This window comes from Oncorhynchus gorbuscha, linkage group LG03 (genome assembly GCF_021184085.1).
Source record: "Oncorhynchus gorbuscha isolate QuinsamMale2020 ecotype Even-year linkage group LG03, OgorEven_v1.0, whole genome shotgun sequence".
Lineage (NCBI taxonomy): Eukaryota > Metazoa > Chordata > Actinopteri > Salmoniformes > Salmonidae > Oncorhynchus > Oncorhynchus gorbuscha.
In genome coordinates, this window is record NC_060175.1 from 66,378,208 (window position 1) to 66,402,634 (window position 24,427).

The 24,427-nt window shown below is 45.3% G+C and overlaps 1 protein-coding gene across 6 annotated transcripts in view; it reads left to right on the forward strand.

Moving 5' to 3' along the window:
* Window positions 1-24,427, forward strand: part of LOC124031720 (nuclear receptor coactivator 3-like) — a 124,030-nt gene that overhangs the window by 93,339 nt on the left and 6,264 nt on the right. For all 6 annotated transcript variants that reach the window (XM_046343318.1, XM_046343319.1, XM_046343321.1 and 3 more), the window contains 12 exons: window positions 1,442-1,549; window positions 2,509-2,669; window positions 17,189-17,289; window positions 17,396-17,570; window positions 20,412-20,594; window positions 20,840-20,926; window positions 21,143-21,283; window positions 21,512-21,659; window positions 22,150-22,682; window positions 22,832-23,913; window positions 24,129-24,267; window positions 24,419-24,427. The exon at window positions 24,419-24,427 is cut by the window's right edge and continues 177 nt beyond it. In XM_046343318.1, coding sequence (XP_046199274.1) covers window positions 1,461-1,549; window positions 2,509-2,669; window positions 17,189-17,289; window positions 17,396-17,570; window positions 20,412-20,594; window positions 20,840-20,926; window positions 21,143-21,283; window positions 21,512-21,659; window positions 22,150-22,682; window positions 22,832-23,913; window positions 24,129-24,267; window positions 24,419-24,427 — 2,848 coding nt within the window. In that variant the 5' untranslated portion in view covers window positions 1,442-1,460. The remainder of the gene's footprint in view (window positions 1-1,441; window positions 1,550-2,508; window positions 2,670-17,188; window positions 17,290-17,395; window positions 17,571-20,411; window positions 20,595-20,839; window positions 20,927-21,142; window positions 21,284-21,511; window positions 21,660-22,149; window positions 22,683-22,831; window positions 23,914-24,128; window positions 24,268-24,418) is intronic.

Consider the following 24,427-nt stretch of genomic DNA (forward strand, 5'->3'; position numbering starts at 1 on the left):
TCAGCCATTTTTTTATGTGGCCTCCACCCCCATCAAAGTTGTCCATCCCTGATTTAAGTGATGTTGTCAGACCAGCGGGCATGATCGAATGAATAGGCAGGGTAGAACGTCTGTTTACAAGCCATTTTAGTGGGCTATCTTTTAGAACGTTACAGTGCACTATTTGGCACAGCTGGGATGACGAGGCAATGAACGCACTCTTTCCTTTTCTTTTTTGTCATGCCAATCGAATGTCCTTGAAAATATTGAAATTGAAATCCAACTGATTGAAAAAGATTACTCCTAAGAAATATTACAAACAATATCTGTAAAACAAATGGATAGAATTATAGAGTAGAATGGCAACACTGTTCCTTTCCGTCTGGTGGCTTGCTTTTCTATTCAGTAGAGGCTTCATGCATGTCGGTCAGAGGGTAACCATATAATCAATGGAAAAAAAATGATGCACTTGCTGTGAAGGTTAAGAAGGGCACTGGAGTGTGGTTCTCCTCCTGATCGTGCACTGCATCCCTCCTTTTCTTCTCTCACTCTCTTCCCTCCTCTCCCTCTTGCTCCCTCCCCCTTCACTACACTTTTCCATCTCCCCTCTCTGCTTCCCTCTCTCCTCTCCTCTGTTTCCACTGCTTGGGACTCCCTAAAAACACACCGCTCTGACCACAAGTGACCTTTTGTAGCCTTAACCTAATACTCCTGACCTGCTGTATAGAAGCGGTGTGTTTGTAGGGGATCGCCACTGATCTCACTCTCTATCCTCTTGCTCTCATCCTGCCCCCCCCATGTCCCCTCCCTTTCTCTGTCTCTCACCTCATTCACTCCCCCTCCTTTTGCATTCTCTCCCTCTGCCCCCTCTTCCTCTCTCTCTCTCTTTCCCTCCCTCCTACCTTTCTCCAGCGTCACTGGTAAATAAATGGACCAATCAGAGTGGACTTCATGCTGCCGGCTTCTCCTTTCCTCACTTCTCTTCCTCAACCCTCCCCGCCCCTCTCCACCTTAGACAGCCTACATTCCTGTAGACCGAGTGAGATGCATTGTAGGAGACAGACTGCTGTCTAACAGGGTTAGTCGTGCAGCGTGTCTTACTGTCAGAGACACTGCTAATCCCTGTGTGTCTGCGTGTGTGCGCGAGGTCATACACACACTCTACCCCGAGAGGAGGAGGCAGACGATGCAATATAGATTTTTCATATTGTGCCAATAGCATGATTTGCATAAGGGTACCCTGGAGGTTGGATATTTAGCATAACGCTTCTCCTACACGTCTGTGTGTGTCTCCCTCTGAGTTTGAGTATTATCCACAGCCATAAGGTTAGATGTGTTTATATATGGAGGTTTCCACACCTTCTCATTTTTCCCCACCCAGTTACATTAACAACATCTTATTGACCATCCCTCCCATTATCTGACCTGTGCTAAGTGTGTGTGTTTGTCCTGTCCCTGTCAGGTGCTGATATGTGTACACGATGAGTGGACTGGGGGACAACTCCATGGAGCCTTTGAGCTCGGAAAACCGAAAACGCAAGCTCTCCACCTGCGACACGCCCAGTCTGGGGTGAGTAGGGGACTGGCGTGAGGCCATGCGATAGGGGGTATTTGGGGATTTTCTTCTTTTTTTTATGTAAAAAAAAACATACAAGTGCAAATCTATTTTGACAAGTCAGATACATTTTTGTTCATACATTTTATGAATCAACTTCCAAATGTACATTAAAACAGGGTGTATAGTCTTTTTAATGTAGCCTACTGTAAGTCAACCCTGGCTTCTGAATCTGGAGATCTCTAGTAGTTGTAATCATTCACATTAAAGGTATCTAGTCTACACTACAGTTTGAACCAGTTTACAACCGGTTTCACAATGTTTGACCATTTTGATTATTGGCTGGGATATTGAGTTAAGCTCAACATTGACCTGTTGGAAATCGGTTTCTTTTTAAATAGTCTGAAAACGCATCCTCAAAGTCAAGACAGGTAGAGTGTGTGTGTGTGTGTGTGTGTGTGTGTGTGTGTGTGTGTGTGTGTGTGTGTGTGTGTGTGTGTGTGTGTGTGTGTGTGTGTGTGTGTGTGTGTGTGTGTGTGTGTGTGTGTGTGTGTGTGTGTGTGTGTGTGTGTGTGTGTGTGTGTGTGTGTGTGTGTGTGTGTGTGTGTGTGTGTGTGTGTGTGTGTGTGTGTGTGTGTGTGTGTGTGAGAATTAGTGCATACATTCATACCTGAACTAGAGAATGGTGGTTACGCGGAATGAGCCACATGCCCGAGAATGCTATATTGTAAATAACACAATGACTGCTCAGATTCGCTAACCATGGACATGTAACAACAGGTTATTTGGAAATAGGCCAACTTTCTTGAAACGTTTTGCAATGGAAAACAAAAACAAGTGTTTCTCATTGGACAGTTTCAGGTAGCCCCTCCCTGTTTCAGTCAATTTTCTTGTGTTTGAATACAACCCTGATAAAACAATGGTAAATAATGTTGGTGAATGCCGGTAGTAATACACAGTGTCACCCCCTGTAGGTGTGAGCGAAGGCGGCGGGAGCAGGAGAGTAAATACATTGAGGAGCTGGCCGAACTGATCTCTGCCAATCTCAGTGACATCGACAGCTTCAACGTCAAGCCAGACAAGTGTGCTATCCTCAAGGAGACGGTGCGCCAGATCAGACAGATCAAGGAGCAGGGTGAGTAGACACACACACACACACACACACTGCAGTGGTGGCTAACCCATTAGTAATATCTATCACTTTCAAATCAAATCCCATTTTATTTGTCACATGCGTGTACACCTTACAGTGAAATGCTTACTTATACAAGCCCTTAACCAACAATGCAGTTTTAAGAATGCAGTTTTAAGTAAAAAATGCAAATAATTAAACAGCATCAGTAAAATAACAGTAGCGAGGCTATATACAGGGGGTACCGGTACAGAGTCAATGTGCGGGGGCAGAGGTTAACCGAGGTATTTGAGAAAAATATTATTTAAATTTTGATCCCCATTAGCTAATGCCATAACGCTAGCTAATCTTCGTGGGGTCCAACACAAATTAACAAGAAATTACAAACAACCACTATCAAGACTTCACAAACATTCAACAAGTAGACAATACAGATAATTAAAATACCTGACAGGAAACACATATAACATTCAGTTGATACTTTCTATTTCCTGTCCAGGTATATGGTCTATCACATTAGATGTTCTTTCTATTTCCTGTCCAGGTATATGGTCTATCACATTAGATGTTCTTTCTATTTCCTGTCCAGGTATATGGTCTATCACATTAGATGTTCTTTCTATTTCCTGTCCAGGTATATGGTCTATCACATTAGACGTTCTTTTAATTTTTTTCTTGAAGGTGGATTTACTTTTTGCCTGAGAAATATGGATTTGTAAAGAGTTCCATTCAGCTATAGCTCTATATAAAACTGTAGATTTAAGGCGATTTGTCCTTGGCTTGAGGTGTTTTAGCTGCACTGAATTTGCCTGTCAAGTTTGGTGGTTATGCGTGTTACTAATATGTACTAATTGGACTGAAAAATACTTTTAAAATATTTTTTTAAATATAACATTCCTAAAGAAAATCAGAAGACTAGATAGTAATTTGCTTTTAACGTGAAGACATGAGCGATTCTGATGCATTTTAATATATTCATTCGGTTAGAACAATGAAGAGCTAATCTGGCAGCCCTGTTTTGAGCCATTTGGAGCTTTTTCAGATCTTTCTTTGCTGCAGATGACCATATAACCAGACATTACTCTAAGTGTGATAGGACCAGGGATTGACCGTATAACCAGACATTACTCTAAGTGTGATAGGACCAGGGATTGACCATATAACCAGACATTACTCTAAGTGTGATAGGACCAGAGATTGACCATATAACCAGACATTACTCTAAGTGTGATAGGACCAGAGATTGACCATATAACCAGACATTACTCTAAGTGTGATAGGACCAGGGATTGACCGTATAACCAGACAGTACTCTAAGTGTGATAGGACCAGGGATTGACCATATAACCAGACAGTACTCTAAGTGTGATAGGACCAGGGATTGACCGTATAACCAGACATTACTCTAAGTGTGATAGGACCAGAGATTGACCGTATAACCAGACAGTACTCTAAGTGTGATAGGACCAGGGATTGACCGTATAACCAGACATTACTCTAAGTGTGATAGGACCAGGGATTGACCGTATAACCAGACAGTACTCTAAGTGTGATAGGACCAGGGATTGACCGTATAACCAGACAGTACTCTAAGTGTGATAGGACCAGGGATTGACCGTATAACCAGACAGTACTCTAAGTGTGATAGGACCAGGGATTGACCGTATAACCAGACATTACTCTAAGTGTGATAGGACCAGAGATTGACCGTATAACCAGACAGTACTCTAAGTGTGATAGGACCAGGGATTGACCGTATAACCAGACATTACTCTAAGTGTGATAGGACCAGGGATTGACCGTATAACCAGACAGTACTCTAAGTGTGATAGGACCAGGGATTGACCGTATAACCAGACATTACTCTAAGTGTGATAGGACCAGGGATTGACCGTATAACCAGACAGTACTCTAAGTGTGATAGGACCAGGGATTGACCATATAACCAGACATTACTCTAAGTGTGATAGGACCAGGGATTGACCGTATAACCAGACAGTACTCTAAGTGTGATAGGACCAGGGATTGACCATATAACCAGACATTACTCTAAGTGTGATAGGACCAGGGATTGACCATATAACCAGACATTACTCTAAGTGTGATAGGACCAGAGATTGACCGTATAACCAGACAGTACTCTAAGTGTGATAGGACCAGGGATTGACCGTATAACCAGACATTACTCTAAGTGTGATAGGACCAGGGATTGACCATATAACCAGACATTACTCTAAGTGTGATAGGACCAGGGATTGACCGTATAACCAGACAGTACTCTAAGTGTGATAGGACCAGGGATTGACCATATAACCAGACATTACTCTAAGTGTGATAGGACCAGAGATTGACCATATAACTGGGCAGTACTCTAAGTGTGATAGGACCAGGGATTGACCATATAACCGGACAGTACTCTAAGTGTGATAGGATCAGGGATTGAATCACCTGATTCAGAGTGCTAGATGTTACATACTCTGAACATTTTCTTGTAACAGCAATTCCCTTACCCATCTAAATAACAATATTGTCTTTGTATTTTGATCATGATAAAGCTGCGTCCAATATGACGCCAAGTAGGGTTTTTTTTTCACTTGCTCTATATGTATTCTATTCATCGACAAATTCAATTGGGGGTCATCAGCAAGCATATACCTTGAACCAAATACAATACATTTAGTTTTAGAAACACCAATTTGTTCATATCAACCCACTCAGACACCATTCTTCGTTCCCTGCTCAGGACATCTGTTAGCTCATTACATTCTGATGCTGCACTATACATTGTTGAGTCATCAGCATACATGACCTCTCTTGTTTTGTTCATTACTGAAGGTAGATCATTAGTAAAGATAGAGTAAAGCAGTGGGCCTAGGCAGCTTCCTTGAGGAACTCCTTGAGGAACACCACAATGTATATATTTACTACACTTTTTGTCTTCTCCTGGATAGATATCCTTCCATCCAGGATAGAGCTGCATCCGTACAACCATAACATTTGATTTTTCCTAGTAATAGTTCATGATCAATTACATCAAAAGCAGCACTGAAATCCAGCAACACTGCACCAACTAACCTCCTAGCATCCATACTCTTAAACAATCATCTGTCATTTGTGCCAAGGCTGTACTCGTAGAATGCCCTTCTTTGTATGCATGTTGGAAACCCATTATCATACCATTACATGAGAAATAATCCTTGATTTGTACAAATACAATTTACTTAACACTGGCAGCAAGCTTATAGGATGATTATTAGGACCAGTGAATGCAGATTTTTTTTATCCTTAGGTAGTGGAATAACATTTGACTCTTTCCAGACTTCTGGGCACACCCCATACATCAAGCACTTATACAAAATATGAGAGATTGGTGTAGATGGAATCAAAGCATTCCTTAACTTGTCCACTTTGCCTGTAAAATATTTAGTTTGGGATGTCATGTGGTTTTGTAATTAATATACCCTCTGATTCGACAAAAGAAAAAAAGGCAGACATGTTTGAATTCCTACCCATAATAGTGTTCAACGTTCTCCACGGCTTTTCCCCAGAAGAATCCCTTCTTCTTTCCTTTGTTTAGCTTGGTCACAAGATTTCTTAATTTACAATAACTTTGCTTATCAAACAAAGTACCAGATTTATCTGCTACTTTTTGGGCATCATAACGTTGAATCATTACATTTCTCTACTCATCATCAATCCATGGGGCACCATTTAACCTCACAGTGCATTTTCTTAAAGGGGCGTGCTTATCAGCTATACTCATAAATAATTTCATAAACAAACTTAGTGACATTTCAGGATCATCCTTACTACACACTTATAACCATTGTACATTCTTAATCTCATCCACAAATGAGTCCTGATTGAACCTCTGTACTTGTAGGTATAGTTAAAGTCACTATGCATAGATAATAAACAGAGAGTAGCAGCAGCGTGAAAGGGGGGGAACAATGCAAATAGTCTGGGTAGCCATTTGATTAGGTGTTCTGGAGTCTTATGGCTTGGGGGTAGAAGCTGTTAACCTTTCTGGCACAGGCGTTCCGCTAGTGACCCACCTCGACAACATCCGGTGAAATTGCAGAGCGCTAAATTCAATATACAGAAATAGTCATGATAAACATTCATAGAAATACAAGTGTTATACATCGGTTTAAAGATTAACTTCTTGTTAATCCAGCCGCTTTGTCAGATTTCAAAAAGGCTTTACGGCGAAAGCATACCATGCAATTATCTGAGGACAGCGCCCTGCTTACAAAAGCATACAAACATTTTCTAACCAAGTAGGGGAGTCACGAAAGTCAGAAATAGCGATAAAATGAATCACTTACCTTTGAAGATCTTCATCTGGTTGCAGTCACAAGAGTCCCAGCTACACAATAAATGTTTGTTTTGTTCGATTAAGTCGCTCTTTATATCCCAAAAACTCAGTTTTGTTGGCGCTCAAAGGTGGTCAAAACATGCAGCCGAATACATCCTAATAGTACTGGTAAAGTTAGTCGAAACATGTGAAACGATGTTTAAAATTAATCCTCAGGTTGTCAATTGTCTAAATAATCGATAATATTTCAACCGGACAATAGTGTATTTAATAGAAACGAAAAACAACGAAGGGCGCGCACTCAGTCATGCGCGCAAACCAGCACTGCATGATTCTACAGTCCACTGACAGAAAGGTCTCATTCTACTTCATTTTTCAGACAACAAGCCTGAAACAATGTCTAAAGACTGTTGACATCTAGTGGAAGCCATAGGAAATGCAACCTGGGTCCTAACCCATTAGATACTCTATAGGCATTCAATTGAAAATACCCACATCAACAAAACAAAATACTTCCTGGATGGATTTTCCTCAGGTTTTCGCCTGCCATATCAGTTCTGTTATACTCACAGACCTTATTTTAACAGTTTTGGAAACTTTAGAGTGTTTTCTATCCAAATCTACCAAGATGTATATGCATATCCAAGCTTCTGGGCCTGAGTAACTTGCAGTTTACTTTGGGCACACTTCTCATCCAGACGTCGAAATACTGCCCCCAAGCCATAAGAAGATTTGTGGCCTTTTGGACCTAGATTTGGCACTTCAGCACCACTTGCTGCGCGGTAGCAGAGAGAACAGTCTATGACTAGGGAGGGCCTTCCTCTGACACCGCCTGGCATAGAGGTCCTGGATGGCATTAAGCTTCGCCCCGGTGACTACCCTTTGTAGTGCCTTGCGGTCGGAGGCCGAGCCGTTGCCATACCAGGCAGCGATGCAACCAGTCAGGATGCTCGTGATGGTGCAGCTGTAGAACTTTTTGAGGATTTGAGGACCCATGCCAAATCTTTTCAGTCTCCAGAGGGGGAATAGGCTTTGTCGTCCCCTCTTCACAACGGTCTTGGTGTGTTTGGACTTTCACTGACTACACAGTACCACTGCTAGACATGGCTATCTCAGAAACAGTACTGTGGCTATGTCAGAAATGGCACCCTATTCCCTATGTAGTGTACTGCTTTTGGTCAGCGCATGTGGACTGGATTAATACTAAAACCATCACCACTACTTCTATCATTTCATCCGAAATCTGTGGCTCCCAATGTTGTTAGTGCATGTAAAGCCTTTGGAGTGTTGTTGGCCTTGATGGTAGCCTTGCAGATGTGAACAGATGTGAGCACTGGAGTAGCACTGGAAAGCCAGCTGGTCTAGGAGGGTGGCAGTAAGAGCCGATAGTGTGGAGCAAGTCTGTAAGAGGGCTGGAGCCCTGGCTGTGTCTCTCCCCCAGAGCAGCTGGGCCTGAGGAAAGGAGAGGAGAGGTCCCTTCCCTCTGACCTTCTCCTCCAATGGGTTTCAAGAAGGAGGCGAGGAGAGAGCTGTACAGATCTCACACGTGTCTCTCTCTCAGGGCCCAGGTGCACTGAGCCACAGAGCATCCATCACTCATATATCTCCCACTTTATTTCACAGCCTTTGCTGTTGGTATTTGTTTGGGGGAACTTTGGCACGGCATTATGTGCATGTCATTGGCTGTGTCTGTCTCTCTGTCTGTCTCTCTGTGTATGACAGAAACTGTGGTTGTGTAACTTACAGGTAATTAAAGTGAACTGCTCAGTCTCTGTTATTGTCTGATAATAATTCTCTATTGTACTGCATAATAGGCCATCCTTTTAAATAAGAATTTCTTAATTGACTTTCCTAGTTAAATAAAGGTTCAAAATTAAGTTGTATACCTCCACTACACTACTTTGATATGCATCAGTAAGGAAGTATACGCAATGCCCACTGAAAAACAAGTGTTTATACCTGTGTATACCCTCCACTACACCACTGGCTCTTTGTGTTTTACAAAAAGTGCACTCTACATGAGTGACCTGGTATTACGGTTGCTGTCCTTTCAGAATCACCAACCTGTCACACACTGAAGACCTATAGGTTCACCACTATACTAACCTGTCACACACTGAAGACCTATAGGTTCACCACTATACTAACCTGTCACACACTGAAGACCTATAGGTTCACCACTTTACTAACCTGTCACACACTGAAGATCTATAGGTTTACCACTGAAGACCTATAGGTTCACCACTGTACTAACCTGTCACACTGAAGACCTATAGGTTCACCACTGAAGACCTATAGGTTCACCACTGAAACCTGTCACACTGAAGACCTATAGGTTCACCACTGAAGACCTGTTCACCACTGAAGAACTATAGGTTCACCACTATACTAACCTGTCACACACTGAAGACCTATAGGTTCACCACTTTACTAACCTGTCACACCTGTCACTGAAGATCTATAGGTTTACCACTGAAGACCTATAGGTTCACCACTGTACTAACCTGTCACACTGAAGACTTATAGGTTCACCACTGTACTAACCTGTCACACACTGAAGATCTATAGGTTTACCACTGAAGACCTATAGGTTCACCACTGTACTAACCTGTCACACTGAAGACCTATAGGTTCACCACTGAAGACCTATAGGTTCACCACTGAAGACCTATAGGTTCACCACTGTACTAACCTGTCACACTGAAGACTTATAGGTTCACTACTGTACTAACCTGTCACACACTGAAGACCTATAGGTTCACCAATGAAGACCTATAGGTTCACCACTGTACTAACCTGTCACACACTGAAGACCTATAGGTTCACCACTGAAGACCTATAGGCTCACCACTGAAGACCTATAGGTTCACCACTGTACTAACCTGTCACACACTGAAGACCTATAGGTTCACCACTGAAGGCCTATAGGTTCACCACTGTACTAACCTGTCACACTGAAGACTTATAGGTTCACTACTGTACTAACCTGTCACACACTGAAGACCTATAGGTTCACCACTGAAGACCTATAGGCTCACCACTGTACTAACCTGTCACACACTGAAGACCTATAGGTTCACCACTGAAGACCTATAGGTTCACCACTGTACTAACCTGTCACACACTGAAGACCTATTGGTTCACTACTGTACTAACCTGTCACACTGAAGATCTATAGGTTTACCACAGTACTAACCTGTCACACACTGAAGACCTATAGGTTCACCACTGTACTAACCTGTCACACTGAAGATCTATAGGTTTACCACAGTACTAACCTGTCACACACTGAAGACCTATAGGTTCACCACTCTACTAACCTGTCACACTGAAGACCTATAGGTTCACCACTCTACTAACCTGTCACACTGAAGACCTATAGGTTCACCACTTTACTAACCTGTCACACACTGAAGACCTATAGGTTCACCACTCTACTAACCTGTCACACTGAAGATCTATAGGTTTACCACAGTACTAACCTGTCACACTGAAGATCTATAGGTTTACCACAGTACTAACCTGTCACACACTGAAGACCTATAGGTTCACCACTCTACTAACCTGTCACACTGAAGACCTATAGGTTCACCACTATACTAACCTGTCACACTGAAGACCTATAGGTTCACCACTTTACTAACCTGTCACACTGAAGACCTATAGGTTCACCACTTTACTAACCTGTCACACTGAAGACCTATAGGTTCACCACTTTACTAACCTGTCACACTGAAGACCTATAGGTTCACCACTTTACTAACCTGTCACACTGAAGACCTATAGGTTCACCACTGTACTAACCTGTCACACTGAAGACCTATAGGTTCACCACTGTACTAACCTGTCACACACTGAAGACCTATAGGTTCACCACTGTACTAACCTGTCACACACTGAAGACCTATAGGTTCACCACTGTACTAACCTGTTACACACTGAAGACCTATAGGTTCACCACTGTCACACACTGAAGACCTATAGGTTCACCACTGTACTAACCTGTCATACACTGAAGACCTATAGGTTCACCACTCTACTAACCTGTCACACTGAAGATCTATAGGTTTACCACAGTACTAACCTGTCACACACTGAAGACCTATAGGTTCACCACTGAAGACCTATATGTTCTCCACTTTACTAACCTGTCACACACTGAAGACCTATAGGTTCACCACTTTACTAACCTGTCACACACTTGAAGACCTATAGGTTCACCACTTTACTAACCTGTCACACTTAAGACCTATAGGTTCACTACTGCAGAAACATGTCTATAATAGATATATAGGCTGTTAAGATAGTCATGTTTCAGGAAAGGAGTGTATACAGTGCATTCGGAAAGTATTCAGATCCCTTGACTTTTTCCACACTTTCTTACGTTACAGCCTTATTCTAAAATTGATTAAATCGTTTTTTCCCTCATCAATCTACACACAATACCCCATAATGACAAAGCAAAAACAGGTTTTTTGAAGTGTTTGCAAATGTTTAAAAAAATCTAAAACTGAAATATCACTTTCACATAAGTATTCAGACCCTTTACTCAGTACTTTGTTGAAGCACCTTTGGCAGCGATTACAGCCTTGAGTCTTCTTGGGTATGACGCTACGATCTTGGCACACCTGTATTTAGGGAGTTTCTCCTTTTATTCGATACAGATCCTCTCAAGCTCTGTCAGGTTGGATGGGAAGCGTTGCTGCACAGCTATTTTCAGGTCTCTCTAGAGATGTTTGATCAGGTTCAAGTCCGGGCTCTGGCTGGGCCACTCAAGGACATTCGGAGACTTCGCCCATGTCTGAGGTCCTGAGTGCTCTGGGACAGGTTTTCATCAAGGATCTCTCTGTACTTTGCTCCGTTCATCTTTGCCTCGATCCTGACTTGTCTCCCAGTCCATGCCGCTGAAAAATATCCCCACAGCATGATGCTGCCACCACCATGCTTCACCATAGGGATGGTGCCAGGTTTCTTCCAGACAAACGAGTTCAATCTTGGTTTCATCAGACCAGATAATCTTGTTTCTCATGGTCTGAGTACTTCGGTGCCTTTTTCAAACTCCAAGCAGTCTGTCATGTCCTTTTAATGAGGAGTGGCTCCCATCTGGCCCTTCTACCATAAAAGGCCTGATTGGTAAAATGCTGCAGAGATGGTTGTCCTTTTTGGAAGGTTCTCCATCTCCATAGAGGAACTCTGGGGCTGACCATCGGGTTCTTGGTTACGTCACTGACCAAGGCACTTCTCCCCCGATTGCTCAGTCTGGCCTGGGCGGCCAGCTCTAGGAAGACTCTTGGTGGTTCCAAACTTTCTCCATTTAACTTCTTTCGAATAGGGGGCAGCATTCTCACTTTTGGATGAGTAGCGTGCCGAGAGTAAACGGCCTCCTACTCAGTCCGAGATGCTAATATATGCATATTATTATTAGTATTGGATAGAAAATACTCTGAAGTTTCTAAAACTGTTTGAATGGTGTCTGTGAGTATAACAGAACTCATATGGCAGGCAAAAACCTGTGAATAAATCCAAACAGGAATTGGGAAATCTGAGGTTTGTAGTTTTTGTAGATTTTGAACTCCCCCTATCGAATTCACAGTGGGATATGGGTTATGTTGCACTTCCCAAGGCTTCCACTAGATGTAAACCGTCTTTAGAACGTTGTTTCAGGCTTCACCTGTGAAGGGGGGCCGGATGAGAGCTGTTTGACTAAGGGGTCTGCCTGCAGCCTCGTTCTCAGTCACGCGCATTTCACATGAGAGGTATCTTTCGTTCCATTGCTTTTCTACAGACAATGTCATTCTCCGGTTGGAACATTATTGAACATTTATGATAAAAACATCATAAAGATTGATTCTATACTTAGTTTGACAAGTTTCTTCGACCTGTAATATAACTTTTTGAACTTTTTGGATTTGTTTACCAAACGCCCTAACAAAAGAAGCTATTTGGACATAATTGGACATAAATGATGGACATTATTGAACAAAACAAACATTTATTGTGGAACTGCGATTCCTGGGAGTGCATTCTGATGAAGATCATCAAAGATAAGTGAGTATTTATAATGCTATTTATGACTAATGTTGACTGCGCAGCATGGCGGATATTTCTTTTGGCTTGTTTGGGCTCTGAACGCCGTACTCAGATTATGCTTTTTCCGTAAAGTTTTTGTGAAATCTGACACAGCGGTTGCATTAAGGAGAAGTGTATCTAAAGTTCCATGCATAACACTTGAATTTTCATCAACATTTATAATGAGTATTTCTGTGAATTCATGTGGCTCTCTGCAATATCACTGCATGTTTTGGAACTACTAAACATAAAACGCCAATGTAAAATAAGATTTTGGGATATAAATATTTTGGGATATAAAAAAAACATATGTATTGTGTAACATGAATTCCTATGAGTGTCATCTGATGAGGATCATCAAAGGTTAGTGATTAATTTTATCTCTATTTGTGCTTTTTGTGACTCCTCTCTTTGACTGGAAAAATGGCTGGGTTTTTCTGTGACTTGGTGGTGACCTAACATGATCGTTTGTGGAGCTTTTGCTGTAAAACATTTTTGAAATATGATACTGTGGCTGGATTAACGAGAATTTTATCTTTAAAATGGTGCCTAATACTTGAATGTTTGAGAAATGTGATTTATGAGATTTCTGTTGATTTGTATTTGGCGCCCTGCAATTTCATTGGCTGTTGGCGAGGGATTCCGCTAGTGGAACGGGGTTAGCGGAACCCCAGTCCTAGACAGGTTAAGAATGATGGAGGCCACTGTGTTCTTGGGACCTTCAATGCTGCAGACAGTTTTTGATACCCTTCCACGGATCTAGGCCTCGACACAACCCTGTCTCGGAGCTCTACGGACAATTCCTTTGACCTCGTGGCTTGGTTTTTGTTCTGACATGCAGACTGTCAGACTGTAGGACCTTATATAGACAGGTGTGTGCCTTTCCAAATCATGTCCAATCAATTGAATTTGCCACAGGTGGACTCTAATCAAGTTGTAGAAAATCTCAAGGATGATCATTGGAAACAGGATACACCTGAGCTCTGAATACTTACTTAAACAAGGTATTTCAGATTTGTTTGTGCAAAAATGAATAAAAATGTGTTTTTGCTTTGTTGTTATGGGTTATTGTGTATAGATTGATGATGAAAATGTGTTATTTAATCAATTTTAGAATAAAGCTGTAACTTAACAAAATGTGGAAAAGGGGAATGGATCTGAATACTTCCCGAATGCGCTGTATATTTGGCCTGGCTAAGTGGTTTTATGCGATGATTAAATGGAAGCTGATAATTATGTTTTTTACTCGGCTGGTCTCAAGTCAATGCCCGAGTACCGAGACACTCATGTGTGAGACTGGTCTCGAGTACTACAACACTGACTTTTATTGTACTTTTGAGCGCGTTTCATTCCACCATTAGATTGGCACTGGCTGGGGTACCAGCATGGAGTAGCAGGCTGAAGTTGGTCCAAGCAGACACTGATCTGAGGTCAGTTTAGTGTCCTAGATCTACCAGAGCCTAATGGAGTGGGTGGGAGGTGGCATGAACTGAGACAGAGACTGAGGCTGGGGGAGGTGACAGTTGGTCTCTGCCACATCGACAGAAAGGGGAAGAGGGTACAGCTGGCGGTGACTTGCTGGAGACTGGTTGCCATAGTTACCGGAAGTGAATAATGAAGTGGCATTGGGTTTCACTTTTTACCCCTCTGCCTGTTTCTTTCTTTCTCTCTATTTGTCCTCTTTCTCTTTATTCCTTTCCCTCTTACACTATTTCTCTCTCTGTCTCTTACTTTCTCTCAATCACTTTATCTTTCTGTCTACCTCTACCCTTGTCTTTCCTCTCTCCGACGTTATCCTTCACTAGTTCACTCGCTCCTCCTCCCTCCTCCTTCCAACTTGCCATTTTGGCCTCCTCTGTATTTCAGTCCAATAATGTAGTGTAGCGTCCTCAGGTTGCTCCAAGCATCTTAAGATATTGAGGAAACCACTGGAGCGTATCCTCCTCTCTCTCCCTCACTCCCTCTGCCCTACCCCTCTTCCCTGTCTACCCCCCCTCTCCCTTGCTCTACCTTTCTGTCTCTATCTCTCTACCACCTCCCCCTCACTCTGCCACCCCCCTCTTCTCTCCCTCTCTGTCTCTCTACCTTCTGAGCGGAGCTGGCGGCAGGCAGGCAGCAGTGGCTGTGTTTCTTTGTGTTGGCTCTCTCTCCCCCCTGGGACCTAATCAGATGGAATGATTCCTGTAGCCCAGCTCCAGACAGCCTCAGCATTAATACTGCTGCTGCCTGGTGCCTTCCTGGGTCTCTGCATGCATGCCATTCAGCGAGTCCCTCTAGAGTCTCCCGCTGTATATAAAGCATGGAGGCAGGAAGGAAGGAAGGATTTTACCTAGTGCACACCGTACACTACACTGCTCTGGTCTACACCCAGCCATGGCCTGGTCTCTGCCCCATCGCTCGTTAGAGAAGCCTGCATATGGATGTTGCTCCCCTTACCTGGTGCTTTGTGTGGAGGGAAAAATGAGAAACTCTGACCCCTGGTGGTTGTTGGAGCTCTAATAAGTTGATTTGAATGTTGAGTGACAGATCTGTGTTTAGTGTTTACGCCTTTCATAGCTCCGCTCTTCACACTTGAAATGTTTTCTTATTCGCACACACACTTATACAGAAGATGTGTGTTACTTTGTACTTGATTGTAGACTGAGGTACACTACCGTTCAAAAGTTTTGGGTCACTTAGAAATGTCCTTGTTTTTGAAAGAAAAGCACATTTTTCGTCCATTAAATTGACATCAAATTGATCAGAAATAAAGTGTAGACATTGTTAATGTTGTAAATTGTAGCTGGAAACTGTAGATTTTTTATGAAATATCTACATTTGCGTACAGGCCCATTATCAGCAACCGTCACTCCTGTGGCATGTTTTGTTAGCTAATCCAAGTTTATAATTTTAAAAGGCTAATTGATCATTAGAAAGCCCTTTTGCAATTATGTCAGCACAGCTGAAAACTGTTGTGCTGATTACAGAAGCAATAAAACTGGCCTCCTTTAGACTAGTTGAGTCTGAATCATCAGCATTTGTGTGTTCAATTACAGGCTCAAAATGGCTAGAAACAAATAACTTTCTTCTGAAACTCAGTCTATTCTTGTTCTGATAAATGAAGGCTATTCCATGCGAGAAATTGCCAGGAAACTGAAGATCTCGTACAACGCTGTGTACTACTCCCTTCACAGAACAGCGCAAACTGGCCCTAACCAGAATCGAAAGAGGAGTGGGAGGCCCCGGTGCTGAGCAAGAGGACAAATACATTAGAATGTCTAGTTTGAGAAACAGATGCCTCACAAGTCCTCAACTGGCAGCTTCATTAAATAGTACCCGCAAAACACCAGTCTCAACGTCAACTGTAGAGTAGACTCCGGGATGCTCCGGGAGTTGCAAAGAAAAAGCCATATCTGAGACTGGCCAATAAAAAGAAAAGATTAAGATAGGAAAAAGAACACAGACACTGGACAGAGGAAGATTGTGAAAAAAGTGTTATGGACAGACAAATCTAAGTTTGAGGTATTCGGATCACAAAGAAAAAAATGAAAAGATGCTGGAGGAGTGCTTGACGCCATCTGTCAAGCAAGCAGGAGGCAATGTGATGGTCTGGGGGGGGGGGGGGGGGGGGGGTTTGCTCTGGTGGTGGTAAAGTGGGAGACTTGTACAGGGTAAAAGGGATCCTACAACAGGACGACCCAAAGCACAGCACCCAACTATGCAAGAACTATTTAGGGCAGAAGCAGTCAGCTGGTATTCTGTCTATAATGGAGTGGCCAGCACAGTCACCGGATCTCAACCCTATTGAGCTGTTGTGGGAGCAGCTTGACCGTATGGTAGTGTGCCCACCAAGCCAATCCAACTTGTGGGAGGTGCTTCAGGAAGCATGAGTTTACCTCAACAAATTGACAAGTAGAATGCCAAAGGTCTGCAAGGCTGCAATTGCTGCAAATGGTGGATTCTTTGACGAAAGCAAAGTTTGAAGGACACAATTATTACTTCAATTAAAAATCATTATTTATAACCGTGTCAACGTCTTGACTATATTTCCTATTCATTTTGCAACTCATTTCATTTTCATGGAAAATGTCTAAGTGACCCCAAATGTTTAAACGGTAGTGTATATCTGACTGAACGCTCCCCTCCCTCCGTCCAGGCAAAGCGTCCTCCAACGATGACGATGTTCAGAAGTCAGACGTGTCCTCCACGGGACAGGGGGTCATCGACAAGGACCACCTGGGGCCGCTCCTGCTGCAGGTGAGGTCAAAGGTCACGACTCTCCTCTTTGATTGGCTGTCTGTACCGTCTGGCCTCTTATTGGCCTGTTGTACTGACTCTTCATGTGTTCACCCTCTGTCCTCAGGCCCTGGATGGCTTTTTATTTGTGGTGAATCGGGAGGGCAGCATTGTGTTTGTCTCTGACAACGTGACCCAGTACCTGCAGTACAAACAGGAGGAGCTCATCAACACCTCCGCCTACAACATCCTCCATGAGGACGACAGGGAGGAGTTCCACAAGAACCTGCCCAAGACCAACGGTACGACGCACGCACGCACACACTCACGCACGCACACACACACACATGCAAACATGCGCACACACACAGGCCCACTCTCTTTGCATGTCTCTCAACATTCTGCAGTAGGAAGACAGGGTGAAGATGATTCAAAACCTTAGCTAGGAGATGTGGTTAGACACACACACACATTATCATAGACATATACAAACACCTACTCTTCCCTCCGATCCTGCCTTTCTCGCTCGGTCCCAATAATGAGCGGTTTCTCATCAACCTCCTGATCCTGTCTGATACACCGGAGCCCCCCGCACACACACACACACACATACACACACACACACAGAGCCCCACCTGCTCACACACCCAGGAGCACACAAATATACACACAGAGCTAGTGCTAAGCAGACAGAGCGTGGCAGAGCTGTCAGTCACACTCAGTGGTCCAGACAGTGTAAAACAGGCCTATGCTCCATTCAGATCCCATGGCAGCCATCTGGAAACGGCTCACTATTGAATAATGCACCCCTGCGTTTCCCCGTCCTTCAATGCTGTGTGTGCGTGTACGTGTGTGTGTGTTTATTTCTGAAGCCAATTAATTATGGATATGTGTGCTCTGCTGAACCTGCTCCCCGATTTAACTCCACCAGCAGTGTCCCTAAACAGGGGCTCCAAAGTGTCATTGACACTCTCTCTCTCTCTCTCTCTCTCGCTCTCTCTCTCTCTCCGTCTCCCACCTCTTTCTCTGTCTCGTACTCTCTATACTCCTGCTTTGTTGAATAATGTGGTTGCTAGGAACTATAGTTTATTTATTTCACTGGTCCTTTCACCCGGTTTCCTTTTTTAATTCTCTCTCCTTCCCGCGCCTCTCCCCCATCATTACCTCCGACTCCATGAATGAAATACGCTCTCTCTGCACATTCCTGTGGGATGACCACTGATCACGCCAACTGGGACTTGCACCACATATGCACGCAGACACCGAGACACACACACACACACACACATTTTCTCTTACTCACACAATCCCCTGTGTGTGTCTAGAGGGCGGGAGGTTTCCTCCTGTATTTTCTCCCCTTTCCTCCCTGAGTCTACCGTTCTACCGTTCTGCCCAGCCTTGTTAATTGTGTCTGAGGGGAAATGTCGGGCCTCGCGGCAAAGGCTGTGTTGTCTCTGTCCGGCTGAAGATTGGATCCTAACCGTCTAAGACCTTTTTAAAATCACCATTCAGTATCAGTTACGAAACCCCCATGCCCTAGGGCATCCCACCCGGTCGGTGGAGGCTGGTGGGGGGAGCTATAGGAGGACGGGCTCATTCTAGTGGCTGGAATGGAACAAATGAGTCAAACGTGGTTTTCATATGTTCGTGTTTGATACTGTTCCATCAACTCCGTTCCAGCCATCGCATTGAGCCTTGTCCTCCTATAGCTACTCCCACCAGCCTCCTCTGCTCCCCGTACAGACAAACCTTCCCTTTCTCCCTCCACCTGCCCTGTCTGAAACAGGGGGGGTGGGGGGGGGGGTGCTTGGTCCCTGTAGAGGCTTCAGACAAACGTTGGGGGGAGAGTGGGGTTCCAAACCTTCCTCCCTCGCGTCCTAATCACTGATCTCGCATGACTGGAAAGGAGAATGGAACCTGTGCCATTGTAACACCTATTTAATTGTGTTTGTGTCCTTGGATCATTCCCTAGAAAAGAGAATGTAGGATGCAAGCTACTGTAGGACCTCTCGCTCTCTCTGAAGTTTAGTTCAACACCCCTCCCCACCTCACCCCCTTCCATGTGAAGGTGACCCTCTGGGTGCCTGTTCTCTGATGAGGAGTCAGGGCCCAAATCAGGATAGATGGCTGGGTGTCCCTGTCTACCTGGCCACTCTGCTCTGCTCCTCCCCTGACCTCGGCAGCAGCACAGGGCTGGAGGGATATTGGAAATCGACACGTCGGCTACATTAATCACATGGTCCATTTAGCCAGGAATCAGAACGAAAGGGGATACTTTTGCTTTTAGATATGAGGGAAAGTAGTAATGCTGGTTCATCTGCCGTGTGTGTCCGGATAGTTGAAATGTCATGATTAAAAGATTCAAACATGCACCTTTCTTGATTTAATCTCATGTCCGTCTCCAGCTTGGAGTGTCTTTGTTATATGCTAGTCACTCTGGATAGGCCTGTTTTCTCATGCCATTTGTGACTCTTGACTAAATATGTTTGTGTGTATACCGGACACACACAGTGTTTGTCAGTATACATTAGTCAGTATACACGGCTCTCTCTAGCCATGGTTTGTTTGTACATGTACAGGTAACTGCCAAAATGAAGGAAACGCCAACATATAGTGTCTTAATAGGGCGTCGGGCCTCCACCAGTCAGAACAGCTTAAATGCACCTTGGCAAGTGTCCCGAACTCTATTGGAGGAATGTGACAACATTCTTCCACGAGCAATTTTATCATTTGTTGAATCTCTCATAAGTGTTCAATCGGGTTGAGATCTGGTGATTGAGACGGCCATGGCGTATGGTTTACATCGTTTTCATGCTCAATGAACCATTCAATGACCACTCGTGCCCTGTGATGTCATCCTATTGTCATCCTATTGGGACATAGCCATGGGAGCCAAAATAATGGCCTGCCCAGCATTTTTATACATGACCCTAAGCATGATGGGATGTTAATTTCTTAATTAGCTCCAGAACCACACCTGTGTCAAAGCACCTAACTTCAATATACTTTGTGTCCCTCATTTACTCAAGCAGTTACATTATTTTGGCAGTTACATGTTCATTTTAATACGGCATATGCATTTGAATTGACTATATATTTGAATGTACTACATGTATATTGAGGCGTGTGTCTTCTCTCCTCAGTGAATGGGGTGTCCTGGGGAGGGGAGGCGCCCCGGCAGAAGAGCCACACCTTCAACTGCCGCATGCTGGTCAAGTTTGGCAACACCCACGGGCCTGTAGAGGAGGGGCACGGAGGACCGCGCTACGAGACCATGCAATGCTTCGCCCTGACCCAGCCCAAGGCCATGATTGAAGAGGGGGAAGGTACAGACACACAGACGCATACACCGACACACATCACACACACACACAATCTCACACGTGTGCACACACACACACACACATAAACATATGACACACACACTCTGACACACACATCCACACACACACACGACAAACGTATGGCACACACACACTCACAGACACACACAGTATGTAACACTTGGCCCGATCCCAGAATGAATGTCTGTGTACGTGTAGGTTAAGTAATTATTTCCCATCGTCCTCAGACCTGCAGTCGTGTATGATCTGTGTGGCCCGTCGTGTGACTGCTGTGGAGAGAACAGAGAGCTTCAACACCCGACACGAGCTCACAGGTGAGACTGACAGCAACATAATTGACAGTGGCGTAGTTGACATGTATTACTTATCCCGCAAACCTGGCTGTATAATTAGATTTCATAGGGCCTTGTGTGTACGAAAAAGGGTACAATAGTCTTTTACATTTACAGAAATGTGTACAATATCCTTTAATAGGTGTGTATTATCCACGTTCCAACAATGTCCATCTCGTCTCCTCTCCTCCCGTCAAGGTAAGCTGATCCAGATAGACCAGAACTCTCTGCGTGCGTCGATGCGTCCTGGCTGGGAGGACCTGCTGAGGCGCTGTATCCAGATGTTCCTACAGCACAGCGACGGACAGCCCTGGTCCCACAAACGGCACTACCACGAGGGTACGCCCACACACACACCTGTACCAATACACACATCTGTTACATGCGGAGTCACACACACCCTCCTGTCCCAAAATACACACACCTGTCTTAAAACACACATGAATGGCATCGCTAAGAGCCATTTTTGTCAGGAGACCACTGACCCTATACCTCATCTTTGATATATATTTCACTTCCATATCTTCATCTGAATCCATTGTATTTGCACCCCCCCCCCCCCCCCAGCTTTCCTGCAGGGTCACGCTGAGACCCCCCTGTACCGCTTCTCCCTGTCAGACGGCACCCCTGTCACGGCCCAGACCAAGAGCAAGCTGTACCGCCACCCCATGAGCAATGAACCCCAGGGCTTCATCTCCACTCACCTGCTACAGAGGTACACACACACACACACACACACACCTGCTGCAGCTATGAGGTAGAAAACAAGTTGCACAACAGCCTTTGCAAGAGACAGAATACACACACACACACACACACACACAGTTGAGGTGGCTGATATCCACAATATCCTCTCTGGGCTTAGCAGATAGATCTGACTGCTTATACGGATGCTTCAGACAGTGGGGAAGGCCTTAAAGGCCTCCTAGTGGGTTTGTTCATTCTTCAGTAAAAGGAAAAGGTTGAATTATTGTGCTTGACAGCCACAGCCAGTAATGAATTAGAGAACGCCTCATTCTCATTGTGAATATTTTTTTCATTTCTTATGCCCTTCAGTTCCATCTTCGGACTCTTCAAGAGACTCTTTTGCTAGACTTGATCTGTGTTTACAAGAATAAAGTGCCAAGGATGTCATGATAACCGCACTTCCCTCACATGCTCTTCTCTCCTCCTGTTCCTTCTCTCCTCCTCGTCCTCTCTTCCAGGGAGCAGAATGGCTATCGCTCTGCCCAGACTGGTGGCATGATGCCTGGGGCTATGAGGCAGCAGGGCATGGTGGGCCCCAACCCCAACGCCCAGATGAACATGCCCCCTGGCGCAGGGATGGGGATGGGGGGTATGAACCGGGGCTATGGGCCCATGAATGAACAGAGCCACATGGGACAAATGGGAGGGGGCTCAATATACGGAGGAAATGGAGGTGGGGGTGGCGGTGGAGGCATGGGCAACAGAATGATGCAGATGAATCAGATGAATCAAATGAACCATATGGGCCAGATGAACCAAATGAATCAGATGGGTCATCAGATGAACCACCCGGGTCCAGGGAACCACCCAGGCATGCAGCATCCTCAGCACCCACAGCAGCACCCCTTCCAGAGCAGTGGGGGGTACGGACTTGGGGGTATGAGCAGCCCCTTGGGGAGCCCCCGGATGAGTGGCCCCCAGCAGGGGTTCCTGATGTCCCCCCGAAATCGAGGCAGCCCCAAGATGGGTGCCAGTCAGTTCTCTCCTGGAGGTATGTCAATCAGTATACATTTGCACAGTTTTGCTGTGCTTCATAAAACACAAGATAATCCATTTTAGGTTTTAGATATTTTTTAAATGTTTTGTTATATGTAGAAGTTGTAGTACAATTTCTAGCAGTGTATTTTGTTTATTTCCCAGGCATGCACTCCCCCATAGGCCCTCATGGAGGAGGAGGTGTGGGAGGAGGTGGCACCTCCTTTTCCAGCAGCTCCCTCAATGCCCTCCAGGCCATCAGCGAGGGGGTCGGGAGCTCCCTCCCTTCGACCCTCGCCTCCCCCTCCCCGGCCCACAAACCAGACAGCTCCCCCAGCGTCCACTCCTCCTCTCAGTCCTCCCAGCCAAGCCAGCCGGCCAAACCAGGCCCGGACGGCTCCAGAAGCCCACCTGGGCCCGGCGAGCACCACCACCCCCTCCACCACCACCACCCACACACCCAGGCAGAGAGCTGCGGAGACCGGCTGGACAGCCAGGCCATGGCAGGCAGCAAGGAGCCTGGAGAGGGGGCCAGCGAGGCTGGGGTGGCCAGCTCAGAACCCACCCGGAGAGTCCCAGACAGTAAGGGCCATAAGAAGCTGCTGCAGCTGCTGACCTCCCCCACTGAGGAGCTGGGGTTAGGGGGAACCGGTCTGGCCTTGCCCTCTGTACCTCCCCCACCAGTCAGCAGCAACATCCCAGCAGGGTCTGACACTAAGGACCCCACCGGAGGCATGACCAGCCCTTCCTCTACCGGAGTCTCCTCCTCTTCCTCGGCCTCCACCATTCAGGGCCCGGCGTCAGGCCCAGGTGGCGCTGCTTTGGCCAATGCTCTGGCCTCGGCCCACTACACGGCGTCGCTGCAGGAGAAGCACAAGATCCTCCACAAGTTGCTGCAGAACAGCAACACTCCCGACGAGGTGGCCAAGATCACAGCTGAGGCAACTGGGAAGGTGACCCTGGGGGGCCAGGAGGTCCCAGGGGAGACGGGGGCTGGGGGAGGAGGAGCAGGAGGAGTGACTGAGCCCAAGCAGGAGCAGCACAGCCCCAAGAAGGAGAAGACCCACGCGCTCCTCCACTACCTCCTCAACAAGGACGACACTAAAGAGCCCGTGGACGTGAAACCCAAGCCTGAGGAGCTAGAAGGAAATGGCCCCCCAGGAGCCACTGCCGGTCCCACATCCAGAGGCCCTGGACCCACCCCTGAACATCCAGAAAGCAAGATCAAGTCAGAGCCACCTGATGAGGTAACCACACAGTGTGGGGGTCAGATCATTACCTTGCTGGTAGATTATTCAAATTACATGAGTATTCGTACTGATAAGTAAGATATTGATTGAGCACCATTGGCCTTTAGTGTGAACATTTTCATTGCTCATAAGTGCTGAACCTCCGTAGGTTGTGTACGTCTGAGTGTGATACTGTGTTGTTGCTGATACACGTGTATCTATCTTTTCACCAGTTGGAGAACCTGGAGTCCATCCTGGGAGGTCTGAGGGGTTCTGGCTCTGAGTTCTACCCAGAGCAGGGAGGAGGAGGAGGAGGAGGGGCTAATGAAGGAGGGAACAAGGCCCAGGGTTGCCTCGATGACAACCTGCAAGGTAGGACCGGTCACATTAAGCAGCACACACACCCCCAAAAATTTTTACAACGTTTTAGCTCTTGCTGCAAAGTAACTTCCACACAGAGAGTCTGGACACCAGGCTATGGTTATGTACCTGTTCTATCTGTTGTGTCCCTCTGTGTGTTCAGGAAGTCCGG